Raw genomic sequence first — 27313 nt, forward strand, 5'->3', positions numbered from 1 at the left:
AATTATTTTACTGATATGGTGCTTCCATGTCAGTTTATAATCCAGCAAAAATGCCAAGAAATCTTACCACTGACGCATCTTCAAGAGTTTGACCACATAATTTCAAATCAAATGCAGGTCTATTGATCCTTTTTGTAAAACACATAACTTGTGTTTTAGCTACCAAATGCTTAAAACCCCATCTATGTTGCCCCCTTTTCGCTAATTGCAACCTATACAGTACAGCTACATTGGAAGTTCTACCTCTAATGCATAAAGTTGCAACAACTGCAAAAAGTGATTAAACGACCCCTGTACCTATCTCAGAGAAAATGTCATTAACGTAACATTAAACAAAAAAAGTCTACAACTACGACCTTATACGGTCCCATTCTCTGGCTCACAGAAGCCAAAATAAACCTTCCCTACCTTACCCGACAGACCGTTCAAACAATAAAAGAACTCAGAATAAATGAGATACCTTCCTCTCACTCCTAATTTTCATAACAATCAAAATACTTTCCCTCCACAAGTTACCATGTGCTTTTGCAATATCAAAAAATACTCCTGATGTCATCTTACAGTCAGACTCCACCCATGATAGGAAAGGCGGTGCCGGTGACCCTTTTTTGTCCCGAAGAGGTGGAGGGGAGAGTTGGTGCAAGTCGCGGAGGGTGTGGACAAAACCGGTTCGACGGGCCTCCGGAGATCGCGCACACCCCGGAGCGTCCGCGCGATCGCCTTCCGCCTGGTAACGTGGTGGCGCTGCGTGCGCGCCCCCGGCCGTGTCGCGCCGCCACACGGAGTGCAGGCCGAGCCCGCGCCATGGCCGCACAGGTGCAGACTCTGCCACCACCACACCGCGCCGCCGGCCCGGCCCCCGAGCACAGCGAGCCCCAGGCCGCCACCAAACGTCTCATGGCGGCTCCGCCCCCCAAGGTCAATCCGTGGAGTAAGCCGGCGCTTGCCGTCGAGCTGGGAACTCCAAGTCCTGGGCCTGCCGCAGAGCCTGGGCCCGAGGCCCGGCCTGAGCCACCGGTACAGGCCGGAGACGGCGCCGAGGAGCTGAAAGTCGCCAGCGGCCGCAGGAAGGAATTTATCGAGGCTCCGCCGCCCAAGGTGAACCCGTGGACCCGAAGAGTGAGTGGGAGCGGCGCGGATGCCGATCCAGGTGGGTGCGGGAGGCCCAGACCTGGGCAGCAGCACCGTGGGTGGAGCTCCTGGAGAGAGCGCGGGATTAATTCTCCGTTACCCCACCGACTGAGGCGGCGCCCATGAGGTCCGGGTTCGGGCCGTTTCCCGGGATGGGGAACTCAACCCAAACCACAACATCCCGAATCCAGGCGGGGCGCCGCTGGCTCCTGGTTTTGAACATCACTCACAACTCCTATTCTGCAAACACCTTCTCCCTCTATCGACTCCTCCACCCTCCAGCAACCCCCCTCCCCCTACATTTCCCCTCCCCCTACATTTCCCCTCCCCTCCCTTTCCCTTCCCCCCAACCCCTCCCCGCCCGTCCCTTCAACCCCTCAACCCCTCCCCGCCCGTTCCTTCCCCCCCTCAACCCCTCCCCGCCCGTCCTTCCCCCCCTCAACTCCTCCCCGCCCGTCCTTCCCCCCCTCAACTCCTCCCCGCCCGTCCTTCCCCCCCCTCAACCCCTCCCCGCCCGTCCCTCCCCCCCCTCAACCCCTCCCCGCCCGTCCCTCCCCCCCCTCAACCCCTCCCCGCCCGTCCCTTCCCCCCTCAACCCCTCCCCGCCCGTCCCTTCCCCCCCTCAACCCCTCCCCGCCCGTCCCTTCCCCCCCTCAACCCCTCCCCGCCCGTCCCTTCCCCCCCTCAACCCCTCCCCGCCCGTCCCTGCCCGTCCCTCAACCCCTCCCCGCCCGTCCCTCCCCGCCCTCAACCCCTCCCCGCCCGTCCCTCCCCCCTCAACCCCTCCCCACCCGTCCCTTCCCCGCCCCTTCCCCTCCCCGCCCCTTCCCCTCCCCGCCCCTTCCCCTCCCCCCTCAACCCCTCCCCCTCAACCCCTCCCCTCCCCTTCCCCCTCAACCCCTCCCCGCCCGTCCCTTCCCCCTCAACCTCTATCTCCCCCCTCTCCAACACACCCCTCCCCTTTTGACTTGGCAGGAGAACAGACTTGTTCTTTGCAGTGAACCCCTTTGCTCACTTCCTGTTCTATCTCAATCTGTAAATCCTCTGCATGATTATAAATCAAGGATGCTGGTCTTCAGTGAAGGATTCTGGAAGTGTTTGAACTGAGCTTTTCCCTATGCATACTGCTGGTTTGGAAGACTGAATCCAGGCAGTGTAAACTGCGCTGTGTTCTGCAAAGGGAAAATGATTTGTATATTGTGCTGTACCTGTCTTTGGTTCTTATGGAATTCTTTTATAAATGGATGTTTTTTGGGATTGTCAATACAGGCAAAAGTATTCATGAAGGAAAAGCTTTTAGAGCATGGTCCTTTTCCACCAAATGAGATTTATTAATCTTGTGGCACGGTAAGAACAAAACATAGTGAATAAAGTTGATTTTTGATCTTTGAAAACAAAGATGGCATTTAGCCACAGGAGATTTTGCAGATCTGGAAATCTTGAGCAACACACATGCAAGTGCTGTAGGGACCGTCCACCTTCCTCTTCATTTGTACTTATTCTTCTCCCCCATCTTTAATTCTGGCTTCTGCCTCTTTCCAGTCCTGATGATGGGCCTTGGCCCAGAACATCGACTGTTTATTTTTCTCTACAGATACTGCCAGACTCACTGAGTTCTTTGAGCATTTAGTGTGTGGCAGCTGTAGCAACAATTTTTAGTTCCTTTAACATAGATGTCCCAAATTGTTATTTTCTGCAATGTTGATGTGGGTGGCAAGGTTGTAATTCATTACCATGTTAATGAGTTGGAAGTTAATGAGGGCCTCCTTTGGTTGGGGTTGCCCATGGGTGTTGTATTCTAGCTGTCTACATGATACACAGGGCAGAATATGGAGAACAGGCTCCCCTCTCCATGCAGCTCATGGATCTACAGGAATGACAGGCAGAGACCGATACAGTTTGGCACCAGTGGCATCGCAGGAGTTGCCAGTGAGCATTGAGCTCAAGATAGGACTGCCTTCATGACTCCAGTTCTGGATCTTTCTTCAGGGTTTACTTCCAAACACTTGGCCATGAGTGGTATAGCCACAAGGCAGCGGAGGTTTGAGATCAGAGTTTTCCTTCTAGATGAGCTGCCACCAATGACTAATGAGCCCCATCTGCCCGAAGTGACAGGCTTTAATGTGCCAGTAAGCCATCTTGGCTTCTTTCAATAGAAAGTGTTTCACTGGGCTTAGCTAACGAAGGCCAGGGGCTGGACGGTTGTCGGAGGCTTTTTGAGGTGCATAAGACAGTGGAGTAGAATTAGGCCATCTGGCCCGTTGAGTCTGCTCTGCCATTCAATCACGGCTGACCCTTTTTTCTTCCCTCCTCAACCCCAGTTGCTGGCCTTCTCCCCATAACCTTTGATGCCATGTCCAGTCAAGAACCCATCAATCCCTGCCAACGATCTGGCCTCCACAGCTGCACATGGCAACGAATTCTACAAGTTCACCACCCTTTGGCGAAAGAAATTTCTCTGTATCTCTGTTTTGAAAGGACTCCCGTCTATTCTGAGGCTGTGCCCTCCTGTCCTAGACTTTCCCACCATGGGAAACATCCTTTCCACATCTACTCTGTCTAGGCCTTTCAACATTCAAAAGGTTTCAGTAAGATCCCCCGTCATCTTTGTGAACCTCCTCTGGATCCTCTCAATGCCAGCACCTAAGGGGCCCAAAACTGTTCACAATACTCAAGGTGAGGCCTCACCAGTGCCTTATTAAGCCTCGGCATCACATCCTTGCTCTTGTATTCTAGACCTCTTGAAATGAATGCTAACATGGCATTTGCCCTCCTCACCACTGAGGCACACCATTGGGAGCATTTAATAGGCAGTGGGAGTTTATCCCCACTACCTCTGCACTTCATCCTGACTTTGACAAACTTAATGCATGAAGACCAAATTCAGAAGATGGTATTAAAATAAATAGAATACCATGTTAAGAAAATCAGTGATAGACCAGAAGCTTGGGAAGTTTTGGTCATTATGAAAGGTTAATGAAAAGTAAAAGGGCAAATGTGGAATATGAAAGTAACTAGAAGATAATGCAACAATAAGAGCATCTAAAGATGAAGAGAGAAGTTAAAGGAAACAGTGGTCCCTCAGAAATTGCACAATTAATAACAGCAAATAAATAATCAATTGTTTTGGATTGTTCTTGGTAGCAGTAGAACAAGACTCACCCCTGTTGTATTAGGTGTTCAATAGGCTATAAGAAGAGAGGAATTTAAAACTATTTACTGTTTAAGCTATCATTAATTTACATAGTACTTTTCTAAAAATGTAGGTAAGTCCCCTGGATCTGATTGTTTTAAAGGATCTTAAAGGAAGTGGCTACTGATGTAGAATTGCCTGGAATCTGGAGGTGTCTCAGAAGACTAGAAAACAACAGAAACCATTATTGAACAAAGGGCAGGTGGAAAGAAAGAAACTATATACCAATTAATCTGAAATCTGTTACTGGAAAAATGCCGGAATTTTTTTCCAAAGAGTTTAGAATGTAATAAATCACAGGAGGAGAATTATGGTTTTATGAAGGGAAAATTAAACTTCAAATTTGCTAGAATCTTTTGAGGATAAAAGGGAAACCAACAGATGAGTTTGGAATTGCAGTGATAAGAGTTGTAGAGCCATATGGCATAAAAAACAAATCCTTCAGCCTAATACATTCATCTAACTGTAAAACCTGTTCTAATTCCATCGCATTGGACCTGTATCATTCTCCTATCCAAATGCCTTTTAAAATCCATAGTTCATACCCACTACCTTCTTTCTGTGCACACATCTTGCTCCCCAGATTACCCTTGAATTTCTCCCACTGACCATAAGCCTGTGTTCTCTCATTTTAGACTCATCACTCCAGCCTTTTCTATGCCATGTACCCCTACCATTAACCGAGGAGTCCATTGATCCCAGGTTGGGAACCACTGTCCAAGAGCAAAGGGTTTTGACTAGCTTATCTGCACGGCTCATAATTTAATTAACATCCATAAGGTCACCTATCAGCCCCCTACAGATCAGTGTTTTGTGCCTTGACCTAGGAAGGAAAGCATGCTGAATCCCTATCCACTTGCGTTGCCATTTTCAGAGAGTTATTATTTGGGTAAAACTGGACATTAGAGACATAGGGTAGAGGTTTTGAGCGAGACCTTTGTCACCTGAAAAGTTTTGAGTACCTGCCTGGAATATGGTACAGGCAGAATCTCTAATAGCATTTAGGAGGTGCTTGGATGAACCTTTGAAGTCTGGGTATGACCTACGGAAGGTTATTTTAAGAGTGGGGGGAAAAAAACAATTCCCATTGAGGTTAGAGTTGGAATCAGATGCACGTCAGGTCAGACGGTTTGCAGGCCATTACTTCCTACGAGAGGAAAACCAAACATCATGAATGGCTGCTTTTCTGCATTAATTCCTCATAAAATGTGGTCTGATCTTCATCTAAGTCACAATAATAACACAATCTGCCTAAACTAATAACACAAACAATTGTACTTTTCACGTCTTTATTGAACATATTGTTTAATCATTCACAGTCCAGGCTGGGAAAATACGTGAACCCTTGTATTGAGTAACTGGTAGAACCTCCTTTAGCAGAAAGTCTCCACCAAACATTCCCTGCAGCTGCTGATCAGGCTTGCACAATGGTGAGGAGGAATTTAAACCATTCCTCCATACAAAACTGTTTCAGTTCCTCAATATTTCTGTGATACCTTGCATGAACAGCCCTCTTCAGGTCATGTCACAGCATCTCAATTAGGTTAAGGTCTGGACACTGACTTGGCCTTTCCAAAACAGGAATTTTCTTCTTTTTAAACCATTCTCTTGTTGATTCACTCTTGTGTTTCGGGTCATTGTCTTGTTGTATCATCCAACTTCTATTAAGCTTTAGGTGACAGACTACTACCTTGATGTACTCCTGTAAAATGTCTTGATGCAATTTTGAATTTATTGTTCCCTTGACGATTGCAAGCTGTCCAAGCCCTGAGGCAGCAAAGCAGCCCCAAACCATGATGCTCATTCGACAATGCTTCACATTTGCGATGAGGTTTTGGTGTTGGTATGCAGTGCCCTTTTTCCTGCAAAAGTCATGGTGTGCATTTCTGCAGAAAGTCCAACTTGTCTCATCTGTGCACCGAACATTGTCCCAGAAGTGTTGTGGAACATCTATTGCAAACTTGAGGCCTGCAGCAGTTTTTTTTTGGAGAGCAGTGCTTTCCTCTGTGGTGTCCTTCCATGAACACCATTCTTGTTTAGTATTTTTCTCATAGTGGACACATATGTAGAAAAAAGGAGGAGGTCCTGAAAAAAGAGTTCGGAAGGAAGCTGAGAAGCAGGACCTCAGAGGTAGTAATCTCAGGATTGCTGCCTGTGCCACGTGACAGTGAGGATAGGAATAGAATAAGATGGCAGATAAATGTGTGGCTGAAGAATTGGAGTAAGGGATTCAGATTTCTGGATCATTGGGTCCTCTTCTGGGGCAGGAGAGGCAGGTTGCACATGAATCCAAGGGGGACCAATGTTCTTGCGGGCAGATTTACTCGGGCTGTTGGAGATGGTTTAATATGGCATTGGGATGGGAACCAGTATGATAGAGTTGAGGATGAGCCAGCAGGCTTACAGGTAGATGATGTATGTAACACGAATGTAAGGAAGAACAAGCCAATGATTTGCGTACAAATGCAGACAGAGCAGAAGGTTAATTTGTACTGCAGAGGCAAAATTGAAAAGGGCTAAGAATGCAGGACTGAAGGTGCTATATTTAAACGCGCCTAGCATTCAGAATAAGGCGGACGAACTCGTGGCACAATTAGAGATTAGTCGGTAACACGTGGTCATTGCTGATTAGTGCCTTAAAAAATGGCCATATTTGGGAGCTTAACATCAAACGATATACTTTGTATCAAAATGACAGGTAAGAAGGCATAGGTGTTGGTGTGGCTTTGTTGGTAAGAGATGGAATTACATCTTTAGAAAGAGATGACATAGAGTCAGAGAATGTGAATCTTTGTGGGTGGAGTTAAGTAACAGCAAGGGTAAAAAGTCCATTATAAGACTCGTATATAGGCCTCCAGAAAGTAGCCAAGATGTGGGGTTCAGATTGCAAAGGGAGCTGGAAAAGACATATAATAAGGGTAATGACACAATTGTAATGGGGGACTTCAATGTCCAGGAAGATTGGAAAAATCAGGTTGGTGTCGGATCACAAGAGAGAGAATTTGTTGAATGCCTTTGAGATGGATTTTTAGAGCAGCTTGTGCTTGAGCTTACTTGGGGAAAGGCTATCTTATATTGGGTGTTGTGTAATAACCCAGATCTTGTTAGGGAATCCTTAGAAGGGTTCATTCAATATGATCGAATTCATACTGCAATTTGAAAGGGAAAAGCAGAAGTCAGATGTATCAGTATCATAATGGAATAAAGGGAATTACAGAGGCCTGAGAGAGGAGCTTGTCCAGGTGGATTGGAGGAGGAAACTTGGGGGGGATGATGGCAGAGCCGAGGCAGCTGAAGATTCTGGGAATAGGTCCCAAGGTGCAGGATAGACATGTCCCACAGAGGAAGTTGTTCTCAAATGGCAGGGCTGGCAACCATGGCTGACAGAGGAAATTAAGAACTGCATAAAAGCCAAGGAAAAGGCATATTAGGTAGCAAAAGTGAGTGGGAAGTTAGATGATTGGGATTAAAATCCAACAAAAGGCAACAAAAAAGCTAAAAAGATGGGAAAAGATGAAATATGAGGGCAGACTAGCCAATAATATATAGCAGAATATCAGAAGTTTTTTCAGTTATATAAAGAGTAAAAGGGAGTTCAGAGTTGATATTGGTCCACTGGAAAATCATGCTCGTGAGGTAGCAATGGGGAACAAAAAAATGGCAGATGGATTTAATGGGTACCTTGCATCTCTCCCCACTGTGGCAGACACTGGCAGTGTGCCAGAGGTCCGTGAGTGCCATTACTATTACAAAGGGAAAAGAGCTAGACAAGCTCAAAGGTCTTAAGCTGGGTAAGTCAACTGGACCAGATGGACTACATCCCTGTTTCCTGAGAGAGGTTGGTGAAGAAATAATGGATGCATTGGTCATGATCTTTTAGGAATCACTTGATTCTGGCATGGTCCCGGAGGACTGGAAGATTGCAAATGTCACTCCACTCTCTAAGAAGGAAGAAAGGAAATTGTAGGCTAGTTAGCCGATACTCAGTGGTTGGGAAAGTGTTGGAGTCCATCATTAAGGATGAGGTTTCTGGGTACTTGGAGACTAATGATAAAATAAGTAAAAGTCAGCATGGTTTCTGTAAAGGGAAATCTTAGAACCATAGAACCATAGAAACTACAGCACAGAAACAGGCCTTTTGGCCCTTATTGGCTGTGCCGAACCATTTTCTGCCTAGTCCCACTGACCTGCATACGGACCATAGCCCTCCATACACCTCCCATCCATGTATCTGTCCAATTTATTCTTAAATGTTAAAAAAGAACCTGCATTTACCACCTCGTCTGGCAGCTCATTCCATACTCCCACCACTCTCTGTCTGAAGAAGCCCCCCCTAATGTTCCCTTTAAACTTTTCCCCCCTCACCCTTAACCCATGTCCTCTGGTTTTTTTTCTCCCCTTGCCTCAGTGGAAAAAGCCTGCTTGCATTCACTCTATCTATACCCATCATAATTTTATATACCTCTATCAAATCTCCCCTCATTGTTCTACGCTCCAGGGAATAAAGTCCTAACCTATTCAACCTTTCTCTGTAACTGAGTTTCTCAAGTCCCGGCAACATCCTTGTAAACCTTCTCTGCACTCTTTCAACCTTATTTATATCCTTCCTGTAATTTGGTGACCAAAACTGAACACAATACTCCAGACTCGGCCTCACCAATGCCTTATACAACCTCATCATAACATTCCAGCTCTTATACTCAGTACTTTGATTAATAAAGGCCAATGTACCAAAAGCTCTCTTTACGACCCTATCTACCTGTGATGCCACTTTTAGGGAATTTTGTATCTGTATTCCCAGATCCCTCTGTTCCACTGCACTCCTCAGTGCCTTACCATTAACCCTGTATGTTCTACATTGGTTTGTCCTTCCAACATGCAATACCTCACACTTGTCAGTATTAAACTCCATCTGCCATTTTTCAGCCCATTTTTCCAGATGGTCCAAGTCCCTCTGCAGGCTCTGAAAACCTTCCTCACTGTCTACTACACCTTCAATCTTTGTATCATCAGCAAACTTGCTGATCCAATTTACCACATTATCATCCAGATCATTGATATAGATGACAAATAACAATGGACCCAGCACTGATCCCTGTGGCACACCACTAGTCACAGGCCTCCACTCAGAGAAGCAATTCTCTGCCACCACTCTCTGGCTTCTTCCATTGAGCCAATGTCTAATCCAATTTACCACCTCTCCATGTATACCTAGCGACTGAATTTTCCTAACTAACCTCCCACGCGGGACCTTGTCAAAGGCCTTACTGAAGTCCATGTAGACAATATCTACTGCCTTCCCTTCATCCACTTTCCTGGTAACCTCCTTGAAAAACTCCAACAGATTGGTCAAACGTGACCTACCACGCACAAAGCCATGTTGACTCTCCCTAATAAGCCCCTGTCTATCCAAATGCTTGTAGGTTCTGTCTCTTAGTACTCCCTCCAATAACTTACCTACTACTGACGTTAAACTCACCGGCCTATAATTTCCCGGATTACTTTTCGATCCTTTTTTAAACAACGGAACAACATGAGCCACTCTCCAATCCTCCGGCACTTCACCCGTAGACAGCGACATTTTAAATATTTCTGCCAGGGCCCCCGCAATTTCAACACCAGTCTCCTTCAAGGTCCGAGGGAACACTCTGTCAGGTCCCGGGGATTTATCCACTTTAATTTTCCTCAAGACAGCAAGCACCTCCTCCTTTTCAATCTGTACAGTTTCCATGATCTCACTACTTGATTCCCTCAATTCCATAGATTTCACGGCAGCTTCCTTAGTAAATACAGACGCAAAAAACCTATTTAAGATCTCCCCCATTTCCTTTGGTTCCGCACAAAGCCGACCACTCTGATCTTCAAGAGGACCAGTTTTATCCCTTACAATCCTTTTGCTCTTAATATACTTGTAAAAGCTCTTTGGATTATCCTTCACTTTGACTGCCAAGGCAACCCCATGTCTTCTTTTAGCCCTCCTGATTTCTTTCTTAAGTATTTTCTTGCACTTCTTATACTCCTCAAGCTCCTGATTTATCCCCTGTTTCCTATACATTTCATACAACTCCCTCTTCTTCTTGCCTGAGAAATCTGTTAGAGTTGTTCGAGGAAGTAGCAAGCAGGGTGGACAAAGGAGGGGCAGTGGGTGTCATTTATTTGGATTTTCAGAAGGCGTTTGATAAGGTGCCACACATGAGGCTGCTTAACAGGATAAAATACTAGGGTGTTAGAGGAAAGATACTGGCATAGATAGAGAAATGGCTGACAGGCAGGAGGCAGAGTGGGAATAAAGGTTGACTGCCGGTAACTAGTGATGTTCCTCAGGGACTGCTACTTTTCACAGTTTTATCAATGACTTAGATAGTGGAATTGATGGCTTTGTGGCAAAGTTTGTGGATGATATGAAGATAGTTGGAGGGGTAGGTATTACTGAGCACGCAATGCGATTGCAGCAGGACTTGGACAAATTGGAAGAATGGCTAAAAAAGTGGCAGATAGAATACAGTGTTGGGAAACGTATGAATATGCATTTCGGTAAAAGGAACTACCAGAGGGGAGAAGGTTCAAACATCAGAGGTGCAGAGAGTCTTCATATGGGAGTCCCAGAAGGTTAATTTACAGGTAAAGAAGGCAAATGAAATTTTGGCATTTATTTTAAGGGGTATAGAGTATAAAAACAGGGAGATAATGCTGAGATTTTATAAGACACTAGTCAGGCCACACTCGGAGTATTGTCAACAGTTTTGGGCCCCATATCTCAGAAAAAATGTGTTGTCATTGGAAAGAGTCCAGAGGAGGTTCACGAGGATGAGTCCAGGAATGAAGGGGTTAACATATGAGGAGCAGTTGGCAGCTTTGGGCCTGTACTCACTGGGATTTAGAAGAATGCGGGGGGGATCTCATTGAAACCTACTGAATGTTGAAAGGAATAAACAGGGTGGATGTAGAGAGGAACTTTCCTATGGTGGGGAGGGGGCTTATCTAGAACTAGAGGGCACAGAGGTAAGGAGGAATTTTTTTTAGCCAGAGTAGTGAATCTGTGGAATGCTCTGCCATAGACTGGTGGAAGTTGATTGCTTCCTGATCAGTCAGGGCATCAAAGGATATGGCAAGAAGGCAGGTGTATGGGGGTGAGCAGGATCCGGGATCAGTTATGATGAAATGTTGGAGCAGACTCAATGGGCTGAATGCCCTGATTCTGATCCTATATCTTGCGATCTTATGAATAGAGACTTTAGGAAGCTCTCCCTCGCTCTACAAAATGATGTGGACGCAATCCGAGACGTCTCTGACTCTGGCACCAGGGAGGCAATGTACCATTTGAATGTCCTATTCATGTCCACAGAATGTTCTGTCTGTTCTTCTAACTATTAAGTTCCCTATCACGACAGCTCCCCTCTTCTCCCTCTTTCCTTCTGCACCATAGACCCATGCTCGGTGTCAGTAACCTGGTCACCTTGGCATTCCCCTGGGAAATCAACCCCCACAGCAATATCCAAAACAGTATACTCATTATTGAGGGGAATGGCCATGGGGGTGCTGTGCACTAACTGCCTATTTGCCCTCCAATTTCATCTCTTGACAGTCACCCAGTTACTTGCCTCCTGCAGCTTGGGGGTGATTACTTCCCTGTAACTCCAATCGATGATCTCACTCTCCTGTACAAGCTGAAGGTCATCCAGCTGTTGCTGCAGATCCCTAGCACAGTCTTCAATGAGCTGCAGGTGGATGCACTTCACACAGATGTAGTTCCCTGGGAGACTGGGTCTCCAAGGTCTCCAACATCCAGCATAGGAACACACAATTGGCCATTTAAGTACTTCTGACACAGTAGGAAAAAAGGAAAACTTAACAGAAACATACCTGGTCAACTTACCCAAAGCCAATGCCTCTTCTGAGCTGCAGCCTTCTTTGAGCCAAAGCCTGACACTCCCATTCTCACCACTGACCCAGTCACAACAATGGCCACTCCACTTGTTCCCTCTGTACTTTTATTTTCTCGTCTCTGCGCTGTTCTCGCTGACCTGTGAGAAACCTCCTCACTATACACTGCTCCTGCTGCTGATTGGGCCGCTGGAATGACACCGAATGCCCGCAAAGCTCTTCTTTTAAATGAGCTCCTCTACTGTAAAGGTAAAGACTATCCACGGCCTCCTCTACTGTAAAGATGAAGCCACACTCAGGTTGGAGGAACAACACCTTATATTCCGTCTGGGTAGCCTCCAACCTGATGGCATGAACATTGACTTCTCAAACTTCTGCTAATGCCCCACCTTCCCCTGGTACCCCATCCGTTATTTATTTATATACACACATTCTTTCTCTCTCTCTCCTTTTTCTCCCTCTGTCCCTCTGACTATACCCCTTGCCCATCCTCTGGGTTTTTTCCCCCCCTCCCCCTTTTCCTTCTCCCTGGGCCTCCTGTCCCATGATCCTGTTATATCCCTTTTGCCAATCACCTGTCCAGCTGTTGGCTCCATACCTCCCCCTCCTGTCTTCTCCTATCTTTTTGGGTCTCCCCCTCCCCCTCTCAAATCTCTTACTAGCTCTTTCTTCAGTTAGTCCTAACGAAGGGTCTCGGCCTGAAACGTCGACTGTACCTCTTCCTAGAGATGCTGCCTGGCCTGCTGCGTTCACCAGCAACTTTGTTGTGTGTTGCTTGAATTTCCAGCATCTGCAGAATTCCTCGTGTTTGCGTCTTTTAAATGAGCACTGCTGACCTGTGAGAAACCGCAGTGTGCTGCTCCTGCCACTGTTTGGGCTACTGGAATGGTAAACCAAGGTTCCCTATTCTTTCTAGCTTTGTTTTTTGCTCTGTTGGAGACATGCTGACTCTAAACTCTTTCCATCTTGTCTTTCAACATCACCCAATTACCAGATGTTGTTTTTCTCTTTAGCAGCTGCTCCCAATCTGCTTTTGCCAGGTCCTGCCTTGTGCTGTGGAAATGAGCTGAACTTAGCTCCAGGACCAACCATATCTTTTTCCATGACAGCCTTGAAACTGGCTGACATGTAGTCACTGGTTCAAACAGTTTCTTTGTGGATGTTTGCCCCACTTGCAAGCTTAAGTAGTAGTCTTCAAATTGTTTCAGGAAACCTCAAATGCTTTTTATGAATCCTGCTCCATCTAAGACCCTTGGAAAAGCTAACTACCACCTGTAATTTGGCTGCATAGTTTTTTTCTTATTTCTGCCGACTGTTATGAAACCTGTAGTATATATCTCTCCTTTCTTCAAAGTCCTACCCTTATCAGATGGTGGTAAATCTGTGGAATTTATTGCCATGAGCAGCTGTGGAGGCCAAGTCATTGGATGCACTTAAGGCAGAGATAGATAGGTTCTTGATTAGCTAGGGCATGAAAGGGTATGGAGTTGAAGGCATGGGAGTGGGGATGACTGGAAGAATTGGATCAGCCCATGAGGTTCCCTTGGTTTACCATTCCAGTAGCCCAAACAGTGGCAGGAGCTGCACACTGAGGTTTCTCACAGGTCAGCAGTGCTCATTTAAAAGACGCAAACACGAGGAATTCTGCAGATGCTGGAAATTCAAGCAACACACAACAAAGTTGCTGGTGAACGCAGCAGGCCAGGCAGCATCTCTAGGAAGAGGTACAGTCGACATTTCAGGCCGAGACCCTTCGTTAGGACTAACTGAAGAAAGAACTAGTAAGAGATTTGAGAGGGGGAGGGGGAGACCCAAAAAGATAGGAGAAGACAGGAGGGGGAGGTATGGAGCCAATAGCTGGACAGGCGATTGGCAAAAGGGAATGGCAGAGCCGAATGGCCTACTTCTGTTCCTATATCTTATGGTCTTATATAGCCTCGTGGGCTGGACCCTTCCAAGGTATCCTGCTGAGTACTTGTCGTAATGCTCTTCCTGATAGAAGTGCAGAACCCTTTGCCTTTTGTACTCCCTGGTAGGTCGTGCTCTCACTTTGCCTTTAGTACTCCTCTCTGTTATGCCTGGAACCTTTATACCCCGGGACATTTAGCTGCTAGTCCCGCTGACGTGCTTCTGTAATGCAACAATATTGTAATCTCATCTGCTGATTCATGCTGTTGGCCTGAGATTCCCTGCATTAAAGCAAATGCACTTAAGCCTATCAGCAGTCTCCTGCTTCCCCAACTGTCTCTGTGCTGCCTACATGTTCCGAGTCTCCACCGGCTGCATTATCATTCTGGGACCCACCCCCTGCCTCACTAATTTAAACCCTCCCATTGATAAAATTGCTGAGCAAGATGAAGAGTACATATGGTTGAGTGTAATATATTGGTATTGTGGATGTGGAGCAAGATTGGCAATCTGATACGGTGCATGTATGGCATGGTGAGAATGAAGCACAGAAACAGGTCTTTCGTCCCAGCATGTCTGCAGTAACCATTATAGCAATCTAATGAATCCCATGTGCCTGCTTGTGTTATGTATTGCTTTTGTCCCTGCTTGTTCATCTATCTGTCTAAATGGCTCATTTTTAGATTGTCAACAATAACTAGTAGGACCGTCACAGTTACTACTTAGGCTTCACCAATTTCTGTTCATGACTGGGCTGAGTGGAGCAAGCTAAAATAGCCAATTAAACAAATGTACCAAATAGTAAAATGACACTCAATGTGATACACATTGTAGATGCATCTCTACAATTGAGGTGTATAAGATAATGAGAGGCATTGATCATGTGGATAGTCAGAGGCTTTTTCCCAGGGTTGAAATGACTAACATGAGAAGGCACAGTTTTAAGGTGGTTGTAAGTAGGTACAGAAGGGATGTCAGGGGTAAGTTTTTTTTTACGCAGAGAGTGGTGTGTGTGTGGAATGGGCTGCTGGCAGTGGTGGTGGATGTGGATACAATAGGGTCTTTTAAGAGACTCCCGGATAGGTACATGGAGCTTAGAAAAATAGAGGGCTATGGCTAACCCTAGGTAATTTCTAAAGTAAGTACATTCGGCACAGCATTGTGAGCCAAAGGGCCTGTATTTTGCTGAACGTTTTCTATGTTTCTAATTCTCCTTCTATAGTCCTCTGAAAATTGTTTTGATCGAGACATGGTGCACATAAACAGATCTTTCTTGAGAAGAGCAGGCTCCGGCAGGAACTTGACTTTGTGTTTCTTTTTTTTAAAGGGCAGGGCACCTCTCCAACCCACACCTCAAATCCTATCTTGTTGATTGGAATACCTGACTCCAAATAGTTTTTGTAGAAGGCATTACCCCAGAGGTTCACATACTTTTTTGAACCTAGACTGTAATTGTTTAAATGGTTTACTCAAAATTGTCGAGAAGTAGTACAGTTGTTTGTGTGTTATTAGTTTAGGTGGATTGAGTTTGTCTATTATTATGACTTAGATGTAGATTAGACCACATATTTTGAGTAATTAATGCAGAAAACTAGGTCATTGCAAAGGGTTCACAAACTTTTTCTTGCAGCCAGAAGTCACTGGTACCAATGACATAGGAAGGAAAAGGGAGGAGGTCCTGAAAACAGACTACAGGGAGTTAAGAAGGAAGTTGAGAAGCAGGACCTCAATGGTAGTAATCTCATGGTTACTGCCTGTGCCATGCGACAGTGAGTACAGGAATAGAGTGAGGTGGAGGATGAATGCGTGGCTGAGGGATTGGAACAAGGGCAGGAATTCTGATTTCTGGATCATTGGGACCTCTTTTGCGACAGGTGTGACCCGTACAAAAAGGACGGGTTGCACTTGAATCCAAGGGAGACCAATATCCTGGCGGAGGGAGGTTTGCTAAGGCTGTTGGGGAGAGTTTAAACTAGAATCGCTGGGGGGTGGGAACCGAACTGAAGAGACAGCGGAAGGGGTGGTTGGCTCACATATAGAGAAAGCTTGGAGACAGTACGAGAGGGGAGATAAGCAGGTGATAGAGAAGGGATACGCTCAGACCGATGGTTTGAGGTGTGTCTATTTTAATGCAAGAAGCATCATGAACAAAGCGGTTGAACTTAGAGTGTGGATCATTACATGGAGCTATGATGTTGTGGCCATTACAGAGTTTTGGATAGCTTGGGCAGGAATGGTTACTGAAAGTGCCAGGCTTTAGATGTTTCAGGAAGGACAGGAAGGGAAGCAAAAGAGGTGGGGGCATGGCACTGTCGATCAGAGATAGTGTCGCGGCTGCAGAAAAGGAGGCAGTCATGGAGGGATTATCTACTGAGTCTCTGTGGGTGGAAGTTAGAAACAGGAAGGGGGTCAATAACACTACTTGGTGTTTTTTTTAGACCACCCAGTAGTAACAGGGACATCGAGGAGCAGATAGGGAGATGGATTCTGGAAAGGTGTAATAGTAACAGGGTTGTCGTGGTGGAAGATTTCAATTTCCGAAATATTGATTGGCATCTCCCTAGAGCAAGGTGTTTAGTTGGGGTGGAGTTTGTTAGGTGTGTTCAGGAAGGTTTCCTGACACAACATGTAGATAAGCCTACAAGGGGGGGGAAGCTGTACTTGATCAGGTATAGGGAAATGAACCTGGTCAGGTGACAGGTCACTCAGTGGGAGAGCATTTTGGAGATAGTGATCACAATTCTATCTCCTTTACCATATCATTGGAGAGGGACCAGGTTCATTTCCCTATTGGCTTGCCCACAGAAGGCAAAGAGTGGACAGGTCATATTCTGCATGGAGGCCGGTGAGCAGTGGTGTGCTTCAAGTTCTGTTCTGGGACCCCTACTCTTCGTGATTTTTATAAATGACCTGGATGAGGAAGTGGAAGGATGGGTTAGTAAATTTGCTAATGACACAAAGGTTGGGGGTGTTGTGGATCACGTGGAGGGCTGTCAAAGTCCATTCAGTAATCGGATGGCGGAGGGGAAGAAGGTATTCCTGAATCGTTGAGTGTGTGCCTTCAGGCTTCTTTATCTCCTACCTGATGGTAACAGTAAGGGCATGCCCTGGGTGCTGGAGGTCTTTAATAATGGACGCTGCCTTTCTGAGATACTGCTCCCTAAAGATGTCCTGGGTACTTTGTAGGCTTGTGCCCCAGATGGAGCTGACTAGATTTACAACCTTCTGCAGCTTTTTTTGGTCCTGTGCAGTAGCCCTTCCATACCAGATGGTGATGCAACCTGTCAGAGTGCTTGCCACAGTGCAACTATAGAAGTTTTTGAGTGTATCTTTTGACCTGCCAAAGCGCTTCAAACTCCTAATAAAGTATAGCTGCTGTCTTGCCTTCTTTATGACTACATCAATATGTTGGGACCAGGTTGGATCCTCAGAGATTTTGACACCCAGGAACTTGAAGCTGCTCATTCTCTCCACTTCTCATCCTTCTATGAGGTTTGCTATGTGTTCCTTCATCTTACCCTTCCTGAAGTCCACAATCGGCTCTTTTGTCTTACTGACGTTGAGTGCCAGGTTGTTGCTGCGGCACCACTCCACTAGTTAGCATATCTCACTCCTGTACGCCCTTTTGTCACCACCTGAGATTCTATCAACAATGGTTGTATCATCAGCAAATTTATAGATGGTACTTGAGCTATGCCTAGCCACACAGACATATGTATGTAGAAAGTTGAGTAGTGGGCTGAGCACACATCCTTGAGGTGCGCCAGTGTTGATTGTCAGCGAAGAGGATATGTTATCACCAGTCCCACAGTTTGTGGTCTTCTGGTTAGGAAATCGAGGATCCAATTGCTGATGGAGGTAAAGAGGCCCAGGTTCTGCAACTTCTCAATCAGGATTGTGGGAATGATGGTATTAAATGCTGAGCTATAGTCGATGAACAGCATTCTGACATAGGTGTTTGTGTTGTCCAGGTGGTCTAAAGCCGTGTGGAGAGCCATGGAGATTGCGTCTGCTGTTGACGTATTGTGATAGGCAAATTGCAATGGGTCCAGGTCCTTGCTGAGGCAGGAGTTCAGTCTGGTCGTAACCAACCTCTCAAAGCATTTCATCACTGTCTATGTGAGTGCTACTGGGCGATAGTCATTAAGGCAGCCCACATTATTCTTCTTTGGCACTGGTATAATTGTTGCCTTTTTGAAGCAAGTGGAAACTTCTGCCCGTAGCAGTGAGAGGTTGAAAATATCCTTGAATACTCCCCCTAGTTGGTTGCCACAGGTTTTCAGAGCCTTACCAGGTACTCCATCAGGACCCTCTGCCTTGCGAGGGACAGTCTAAAGGCAGTCTAACATCAGCCTCTGAGACAGAGATCACAGGATCATCAGGTGCAGCAGGGATCTTCACAGCTGTAATTGTGTTCTCTGCATAGAAGGCATTGAGTTCATCTGGTAGTGAAGCATCGCTCCTGATTCCTGTTTTGACACATTGGTTTATGGCCTCTTGTACAACTATGAGGCCACCCTTGGGGTGCAGGAGCAACACTTATATTCCGTCTGGATAGCCTCCAACGTGAATATCAATTTCTCCTTCTGGTAAAATAATTCTCTCTCCCCCCCCATCCTCCCTCTTCTTCTTTTACCACTCTGACCTCTTTACCTCTTCTCACCTCCCCCTGGATCCCCTTCTCCTTCCTTTCTTCCTATGGTCCATTTTCCTCTCCTATCAGATTCTTTCCTCTCCAGCCGTTTACCTTTTCCATCCATCTGGCCTCACCTATCAACTTCTAGCTATCTCCCTTCCCCTCTCCCCTCTTTTTATTTTATTCTGGCATCCATGTTCAGTCCTGAAGAAGAGTCTTGGTCTGAATCGTCGACTGTTTGTTCATTTCCATGGATGCTGCCTGACCTGTTGAGTTCCTCCAGCATTCTGTGTATGCAACATTCCCACTACTGTTTTCTATGCTCCCACCCACAGTGCTTCACTGTGCATGTTTAAAATAGTGTCTGGTGCCGTCAGGCAAGCTCGTTTGTCCTGGGTCATAATAGCACTCTTGGAACATAGAACTTTACAGCACTGTACAGGCCCTTTGGCACAAGATGTTCTGCTGACCCTTTAACCTACTCTGAGATCAGTTGGATCCTTCTTGTGGGCGTCAGGAGATATGTCACCTGCTCTTGCAGTGGATATGTGATGCCTCAATCTTTCTTTTATAGACACCATGCAGTTAAATCCAGCCCATAAGTATGCTAGAAGTTCTGGACATACAGTACTATGCAAGAGAGCCTAAGGCTTTTGCACAGTACTGCAGCAATTGGTGTTGCAAAAAATAATAACGTTCCTCCTGTAATTCACGATCAGCTCCTTCGTTTTTTCAACATTGAGGGAGACTTTTCTTGACACCACTGTGTTAGGGTGTTGACTTCCCTGTAGGCTGTCTCATCATTGTTGGAAATAAGGCCTATCAATGTCGTGTCTTCTGTAAATTTGCCATTGACATACAAGTAACACTTGTTGAAGGTGGCTATTTCCTGCACTTGTGCAGCACACGTGCTGTTCTGCTTGTAGACAATAGTCATGCACAAGGCAACGTGTTCAACTTCTGCAGCTTCTTTCGGTCCTGTGCAGTAGCCTCTCCATGCCAGAAAGTGATGCAGCCTGGCAGAATGCTCACCACGGTACAACTATAGAAGTTTTTGATTGTATTTGTTGACATGCCAAATCTCTTCAAACTCCTAATGAAGTATAGCAGCTGTCTTGCCTTCTTTATAACTACATTGATATGTTGGGAACAGGTTAGATCCTCAGAGATCTTGACACCCAGAAACTTGAAGCTATTCACTCTCTCCACTTCTGATCCATCTTTGAGGATTGGTATGTGTTCCTTCGTCTTACCCTTCCTGAAGTCCACAATCAACTGTTTCATCTTACTGACGTTGAGTGCCAGGTTGTTGCTGTGGCACCACTGCACTAGTTGGCATATCTCACTCCTGTACATCCTCTCGTTGCCACCTGAGATTCTACCAACAATGGTTGTATCATCAGCAAATTTATAGATGGTATTTGAGCTATGCCTAGCCACGCAGTCATGTGTATATAGAGAGTAGAGCAGTGGGCTAAGCACACACCCCTGAAGTCCTAAAATGTTGAGTGTGTGTTTTCCAGCTCCTCCCCAGTGATACTACTGTGTAGAGGGCATAGCCTAGATGATGAGGGTCTTTCATGATGGATGCCACTTTTTTCAGAATCAGGTTTATTATCACCAGCATGTGACATGAAGTTTGTTAACTTAGCAGCAGCAGATCAATGCAATGCACAATATAGAAGAAAAAATAACAATAATAACAAATAAATAAGCAAATCAATTGCAGTATTTTGTGGCTTCACATTTTGAAGATGTTCTCAATGGTTGGGAGGTTGGTGCCCAAGATGAGTTGGCTGAATTTGCAACTCTCTACAGCTTTTTCTGATACTGGCTATTGGCACCTCCATATCAAGAGGTGATGTGACTGATCAGAATGCTCTCCTGTACATTTCCAGATTTTATAGTTCAATATCATTCACCTCATCCTACCCCGGAAAGAGGCACGTAGATTATCTAATCCCACCCTGGAAAGGGGCAAGTACTGATTGTCCAATCCCACCCCAGAAATGGGCACTTATTGATTGTCTAATCTCACCCCGGAAACAGGCACATAGATGATCTAATCCCACCCTGGAAACGGACACTTACTGATTATCTAATCCCACCCCAGAAACGGGCACGTACTGACTGTGTAATTTCACCCTGGATACAGGTACTTATTGATGGACTATGTGACTTTGATCTCATGAATCTATGTGTGTTTGTGTTTTTGTGTGTGTGTTGTTTGGGGGTCAATCAAGAGTCCTCTGCATTTTAAGTTTGGGTTGCACACAGAAGCAGAATTTGTCTGATATGGAGTTTTGCTGCTGATTGGGTGCAACAACTCTGGTTCCCAGAAGCGCTTTCAGTAGTTAGCCTGCACTAATTGCTGAGTCATCCTTACTGTGTTGGTGTATTTGTACATGGGCAGTACTTTAAAGTGCAGTCACTCGTGCCCAGTGCCTAATACTCATAGGCTGGAAAACAAAAAGAAACGCAATTATTTTCCTAATTACATGCATTCTCTCTTCCAAAAGTTATCCCTCAAAATGTCATGGACTTAAGATGGTGTTGAAACTACTGTGCCTGGCTGTACTTTAGTAGTAAAAGTACAGATGTTTGCTGTTTTTTTAAAAAAAATTTCTACTTTTAATCCACATATTGTTTGCATTAAAAAAAAAATTTCTGGTGGAATTGCCATAATAGTTCTGTGTTTAAATCTATCCGTGCCCTTAATCCTTAATGTTGTTCTCCTCACCCTTCAGCTCCTCGGTATCTGGACTGTTGCTTATATATTTATCATGTGCCTGATAAAGGCATTTGTTCAAAGTTCTGTCTCTAGGCTTCTGCACAGTTGACTCTTTTGGAGGGTAGCAAGAAAGTGAAAATTGTAAAAAAAAGTAAGAGCTGCAAAAGTCGATAATTATCAATGTTATGTTAACGTTAGTAACGACACCTTGGCACAGAGGAGCATTGTTTCATTTGGTGGTTGAATGAGAATAAACTGAACTTGAGAATGTTTAGAAGTCTATAGAAAAGCATGCAATTATTGGTTTTAGCAAATAGCTTATGAAAGGAAAATTGTATTTGCCTAATGTGTTGAAGTTGTTCGAGAATGTGACATACCGAATGAATAAGGTTAACCAGTGGATGCAACCAATGCCTTTGGATTTTCTGAAGATTTTATTAAGATCCTGCACAGAAGGTTCGTCAACAAATTTAGATTGCTCAGACTTGCAGGCAGTGAGCTGAAGTAGAGCGTAGGGGAATGAAGAAAGATTTGATAGAACTATACAAAATTGAGTGGTATAGATGGGGTTAATGTAACCAGAGATCATTAGTGTAAGGTGAAAAGTGAGATGTTTAAGGGGAATGGGGGGGTGGGGGGATTTTCTTCACTCAGAGGGGCTGCGAGTGTAGACCAAGCTGCCAGTGGAAGTGGTGGATGTGGGTTCATTAGAACACTTAAGAGAAATTTGTACAGATACGTGTTTTGGAGGGGTATGGAGGGCTATGGTCCAGGTGGAGGTTTATGGGACTAGGCAGATTAATAGTTTAGCATGAATTAGATGGGCTGAACATCCTGCTTCTGTGCTGTACTTTTCTGTGACTTGATGACTTGATGTTTTAATGATTGGTTGTCAGACAGATGGTAAACATTGGGAGTAAATGGATCTTTCTTCTGATTGGCCAGCTGTGGCTATTGAGTTGCCGTAGGGATTGGTGCTTGGGCCTGCGCTATTCTCAAGCTATATCAACAATTTGGTTGAGGAGGCCAAATGTTATATTTTCAAGTCTGCTGAAAATTCAGAGCTGGATATTGAATTGAGATGTAAAGAGGCTACAACGTAATGTAGACAAATGGTGCATGTCACAAACATGGCAGCTGCAGCGTAATGTGGTGTAAGATAAATAGGCTCTTTAAAATGGTAATGTCATTGTTAAAAAGGAAGCTTGGAATCCTGGTACACATCACTGAAAGTCAAAGTACAGGAGCAGGAAGTAGGAAGAAAAATATATTACAAGAGGCCTTGAGAATTGGAATAAATTACACAAGGCCTTTGTGAGTAGTGTGTATAGTTTTGTTCTCTGCAGATAATAGGGGATGTAGTTGTAGAAGTGTAGAGAAGATTCTGTAGATTGCTTTTATATGAGAGATCGAGTACATAGAAGAACACAAATGTAGAAGTAGGCTACCAGGCCCCTCAATCCTATTCTGCTATTTAAGAGAGGTGATCGAAACTGTCTTGAACTCCAGTTCCCTGTAACACTTGTTTCAAATCTTTGTCCATCTCCTCCATTAACACAGTACTGTGTACAAGCCTTAGGTACATGTAAAAAAATTCTGGAAAGCCAAGGTGCTTACAAAAATAATTAAATGAAATATTTCTAAATAGCAAATAAAAAATCCAAGAGCAGTAAACAGTAAAAAAAAACTACATCAAATCACTATTTGGTGTGACAACCCTTTGCTTTTAAAACTGCATCTTAGATGTAATGTTGTGTAGTTTTATAAGAATATCGGCTGGTAGGTTATTCCAATCACCTTGGATAACTTGCTACCGTTCTTCTGCAGACCTTGGCTGTCTTGCTGCTTCTGTCTCTCCAGGAAATCCCAGGCAGTTTTGATGTTGAGATTAGGGCTGTTTGGAAGCCTTGCCATCTGAAACCATATAAAAAAAAATCTAGAGTGCTGAAGACTTGAATATCCAATTATTGTCTTCCATTGCTCTCAAGGGTCAGGGAATTCCAGAGATTCACTAACTATATGTTTAGAAGAATGGATCACAAAATGTATAAGAAAGTTTCTTAGATATAAGAATTTTTTATAGGTATCTGTTAGTTTCATGAGACCATAGATTTGTGCCTTGGAAGGTTTCCAGGATGCAGGACTGGGCAAGGTTATATAAGAACTATGTATAAGTATTATACATATACGTATATAAGTATTATAAATATTATGTAGAAGAAATGTAGAAGAAATTAGTGGGAAAACTGAGGACTGGACGACTTTTTAGAAACTTACAGAAGGGAACTAAGAAAGTCATTCAGAAAGAAAAGATGAATTATGAAAGGAAGTTGGCAATTAACATAAAAAAGGATACTAAGAGTTTTTTAAAATATATGAAGAGTAAAAGAGTGACATGAGTAGATATAGGACCGATTGAAAATGATGCTGGAGAAATTATAGTGGGTAACAAAGAGATGGTAGAGGAACTAAATGAGTATTTTGCATCAGTCTTCACAGTGGAAGACATTAGCAACATACCTGAAAGCCAGAGGTCTCAGGGAATAGAATTAGTTACAGTCAAGGTTACTAGAGAGAAAGTGCTTAGGAAGCTAAATGGACTAAGAATAGATAAGTCTCCCGGACCAGATGAGGTGCACCCACGGGTTCTGAAGGAGGTGGCTTTGGAGATTGTGGAGGTATTAGGAATGATCTTCCAGGAATCAGTAGACTCTGGCATGGTTCCAGAGGACTGGAAAGAGGGAGGCAGCAAAAAGAAAATTACAGACCTATTAGTCTGACATCGGTAGTTGGAAAGTTATTGGAGTCGATCCTCAAGGACGAGGTTATGAAATACCTCGAGATGCATGACAAGATAGGCCCAAGCCAACATGGTTTCATGAAGGGAAGATCCTGCCTCACCAACCTATTGGAATTTTTTGAGGTAATCTCAAATAAGATTGACAAGGGAGAGGCTGTGGATGTTGTGTATTTGGATTTTCAAAAGGCTTTCGATAAGGTGCCGCATAAGAGGCTGCTTAATAAGATGAGAGCCCATGGAATTACAGGAAAGATATTGGAATGGGTGGAGCATTGGCTGATAGGCAGAAAGCAAAGGGTGGGAATAAAGGGATCTTATTCTGATTGGTTGCCAGTTACTAGTGGTGTTTTGCAGAGGTCGTTGTTGGGGCCGCTTCTTTTTACAATGTATATTGATGATTTAAAAACCATAAGAATTATGGATTAAATGGTTTTGTGGCTAAGTTTGCGGATGACACCAAGATGGGTGGAGGAGCAGGAAGTGTTGAGGAAATGGAAAGGTTGCAGAGAGACTTGGTCAGTTTAGGAGAGTGGGCAAAAGAAATGGCAGATGAGATATAATGTTGAGAAATGTACAGTTGTACTTTTCGGAAGAAGAAATAATCGGGCAGATTATTATTTAGGTGGGGAGAAAATTCAAAAATCGGAAGTGCAAAAGGACGTGGGGGTCCTCGTGCAGGATACCCTAAAGGTTAACCACCAGGCTGGATCGGCAGTAAGGAGAGCGAATGCTATGTTGGCATTCATTTCAGGAGGAATAGTGTAAGGAGGTGTTGATGAGGCTCTATGGGGCACTGGAGAGACCTTATTTGGAATACTGTGTGCAGTTTTGGGCCCCCTATCTTAGAAGGGATGTACTGATGTTGGAGAGAGTTCAGAGAAGATTTACAAAGATGATTCCTGGAATACAGGGGCTAACTTATGAGGAGCGTTTTTCGGCTCTTGGGCTATATTCATTAGAGTATAGAAGAATGAGAGGGGATCTCATAGAAACATTTTGAATGTTGAAAGGGTTGGACAGAGTAGATGTGGAAAGGCGGTTTCCCTTGGTGGGTGAGTCTAGGACAAGAGGCCATAGTCTTAGAATTAAAGGGTACCCATTTAAAACAGATGAGGAGAAATTTTTTTAGCCAGAGGGTCGTGGGTTTATGGAATCCGTTGCCATATACAGCTGTGGAGGCCCGATCATTGAGGGTGTTTAAGGAGGAGATTGATTGGTATCTAACTAGTCAGGATATCAAGAGATATGGCGAAAAAGCCAGAAATTGGAACTAGATGGGAGAATATTTTAGCTCATGGTAGAGTGGCGGAGCAGACTCAATGGGCCAAAATGGCCTATTTCTGCTCCTTAATGTCTTGTGATCTTGTGTATCATAGGAAAGGTGAATGAGCCAGGGCATGGATCAACACCTGGAATTATGATGTAGCCATCAGAGAGAATTGGTTGCAGGAGGGCAGGACAAGCAACTCAATATTCTGGGGCTCCACTGTTTTAAATCTAGCAGAGCGGGAGGGATTAAAGGAAGAGACGGGGTGTTACCAGTCATGGAGAATGTCACAGCAGTGCTCCGTCAGGGGAGAACTAGGTGAGTGACGCATTATGGGTGGAACCATAAATAATAAAGGTGTAATCATATTAAGACAGTAAGATATAAGAGTAGAATTAGGTTATTTGACCCAGCGAGTCTTCTCCACCATTTCTTCATGGCTGATCCATTTTTCCCTTCAGACCCAATCTCCTGCCTCCCCCCCTATATTCCTTAATGTTTTTACCAATCAAGAGTGTATCAATCTGCCTTAAATACTACAAAGACTTGCTGTACATCCCCAAACCAAAAGCTGCGGATGAGCCAGGAGGTGCGTCACCTGCTGAAGGCTTGATCTGTGGCATTCAAGTCTGGTGACGCAGGCCTGTACCAAAAAACCAGGCATGATTTGTGGAGGGCTATTTCAAGTGTGAAGAGACAATTTTGAACGAGGTTGCAGGAGACATTGGATGCACAGCAATTCTGGCAGTGTTTGCAAAACATCTGTATACTACTAAAACTCTCATGCTTTGTTTGTCTGTTTGTGACCTCCAATTAGCACAATGGTGCATTGCAGCGGCACTTTTTTTGGCTAAATCGAATTAAAATGCGCTAACTTACAGAATGCAGGCAAAGTTCAGGGTTATATATTCGTATAAAATTGCTCATTCGCCAAAAATCAAGGGGCTGGCTTTCACCCGAGACCCGATCAGCCATCATGGAAATCGGGACGCGACAGCCCGTCACATGCGCACAGCCAGCCTCAGCAGCAACACATACCAGAGCAAAAGAGCAGGGCAGCTCTATTTTGAGGGGTCACATTCTGCTAATCACCATCAGCATGTGCAGAGTTGGGACAGATCTAACTGCCACCCATCAATAAGAGATAATTAAATCTTATTGTAATGACGTACTTCGAGACACCCATAAAAACCCTTTGCTGCAGTCAAAGGACAGCGGTGACTATATCACGTCCATTTACGAGAGCGCTAACCACATCATCAAGAATAATCAGCATCCTTTGGTGTTAGTGCCTCGTATCTTCTATCCAGCATTAGGGTAAAAAAAATGCTCAGCCTAATTATGCTGCGTGGAAAGGGAAGGGGGACATTATGGTCAAGAGATGACGCCAGGCGTCGTAGGGGAGAGGCAAGAAGAGGGAGAGAACAAGAATTGGATGAGGCCAGGGCTGTACGACTCCAGGATCAAAGAGTCAGGACAAAAAAAGATGAGAGAAGAAGAGACAGAGGAAGAGAGGCATGCACGTCTCCAGGGTCAGAGACAAAGAACAACAACAGAAGAGCTGAAGAGATGGGGGATGAAAGGGCTGCACGTCTCCAGAATGACAACGAGAGGCACGAGGGTGGCAGATAAACCAGAAATGATGCCATCAAAAGTGTCCTTCGTTAAACGAGGAGGAGCTATATTTGCTTTGCTATGTGTTGTTGTTCTTTAATAAACTGAGGTTTTCTACTTCAGCTTGCAAAGCGATACCAATAGCATTC

The 27313-nt window shown here is 44.8% G+C and overlaps 1 protein-coding gene across 1 annotated transcript in view; it reads left to right on the plus strand.

Moving 5' to 3' along the window:
- The first annotated feature begins 734 nt into the window (after positions 1 to 734).
- larp1 (La ribonucleoprotein 1, translational regulator) overlaps positions 735 to 27313 on the plus strand; it is a 180930-nt gene continuing 154351 nt past the window's right edge. The window contains exon 1 of the mRNA XM_072264084.1: positions 735 to 1150. Within this exon, the coding sequence (XP_072120185.1) occupies positions 805 to 1150 (346 nt within the window). The 5' untranslated portion in view covers positions 735 to 804. The remainder of the gene's footprint in view (positions 1151 to 27313) is intronic.

This window comes from Mobula birostris, chromosome 7 (assembly GCF_030028105.1).
Source record: "Mobula birostris isolate sMobBir1 chromosome 7, sMobBir1.hap1, whole genome shotgun sequence".
NCBI classification, from domain to species: Eukaryota; Metazoa; Chordata; class Chondrichthyes; order Myliobatiformes; family Myliobatidae; genus Mobula; species Mobula birostris.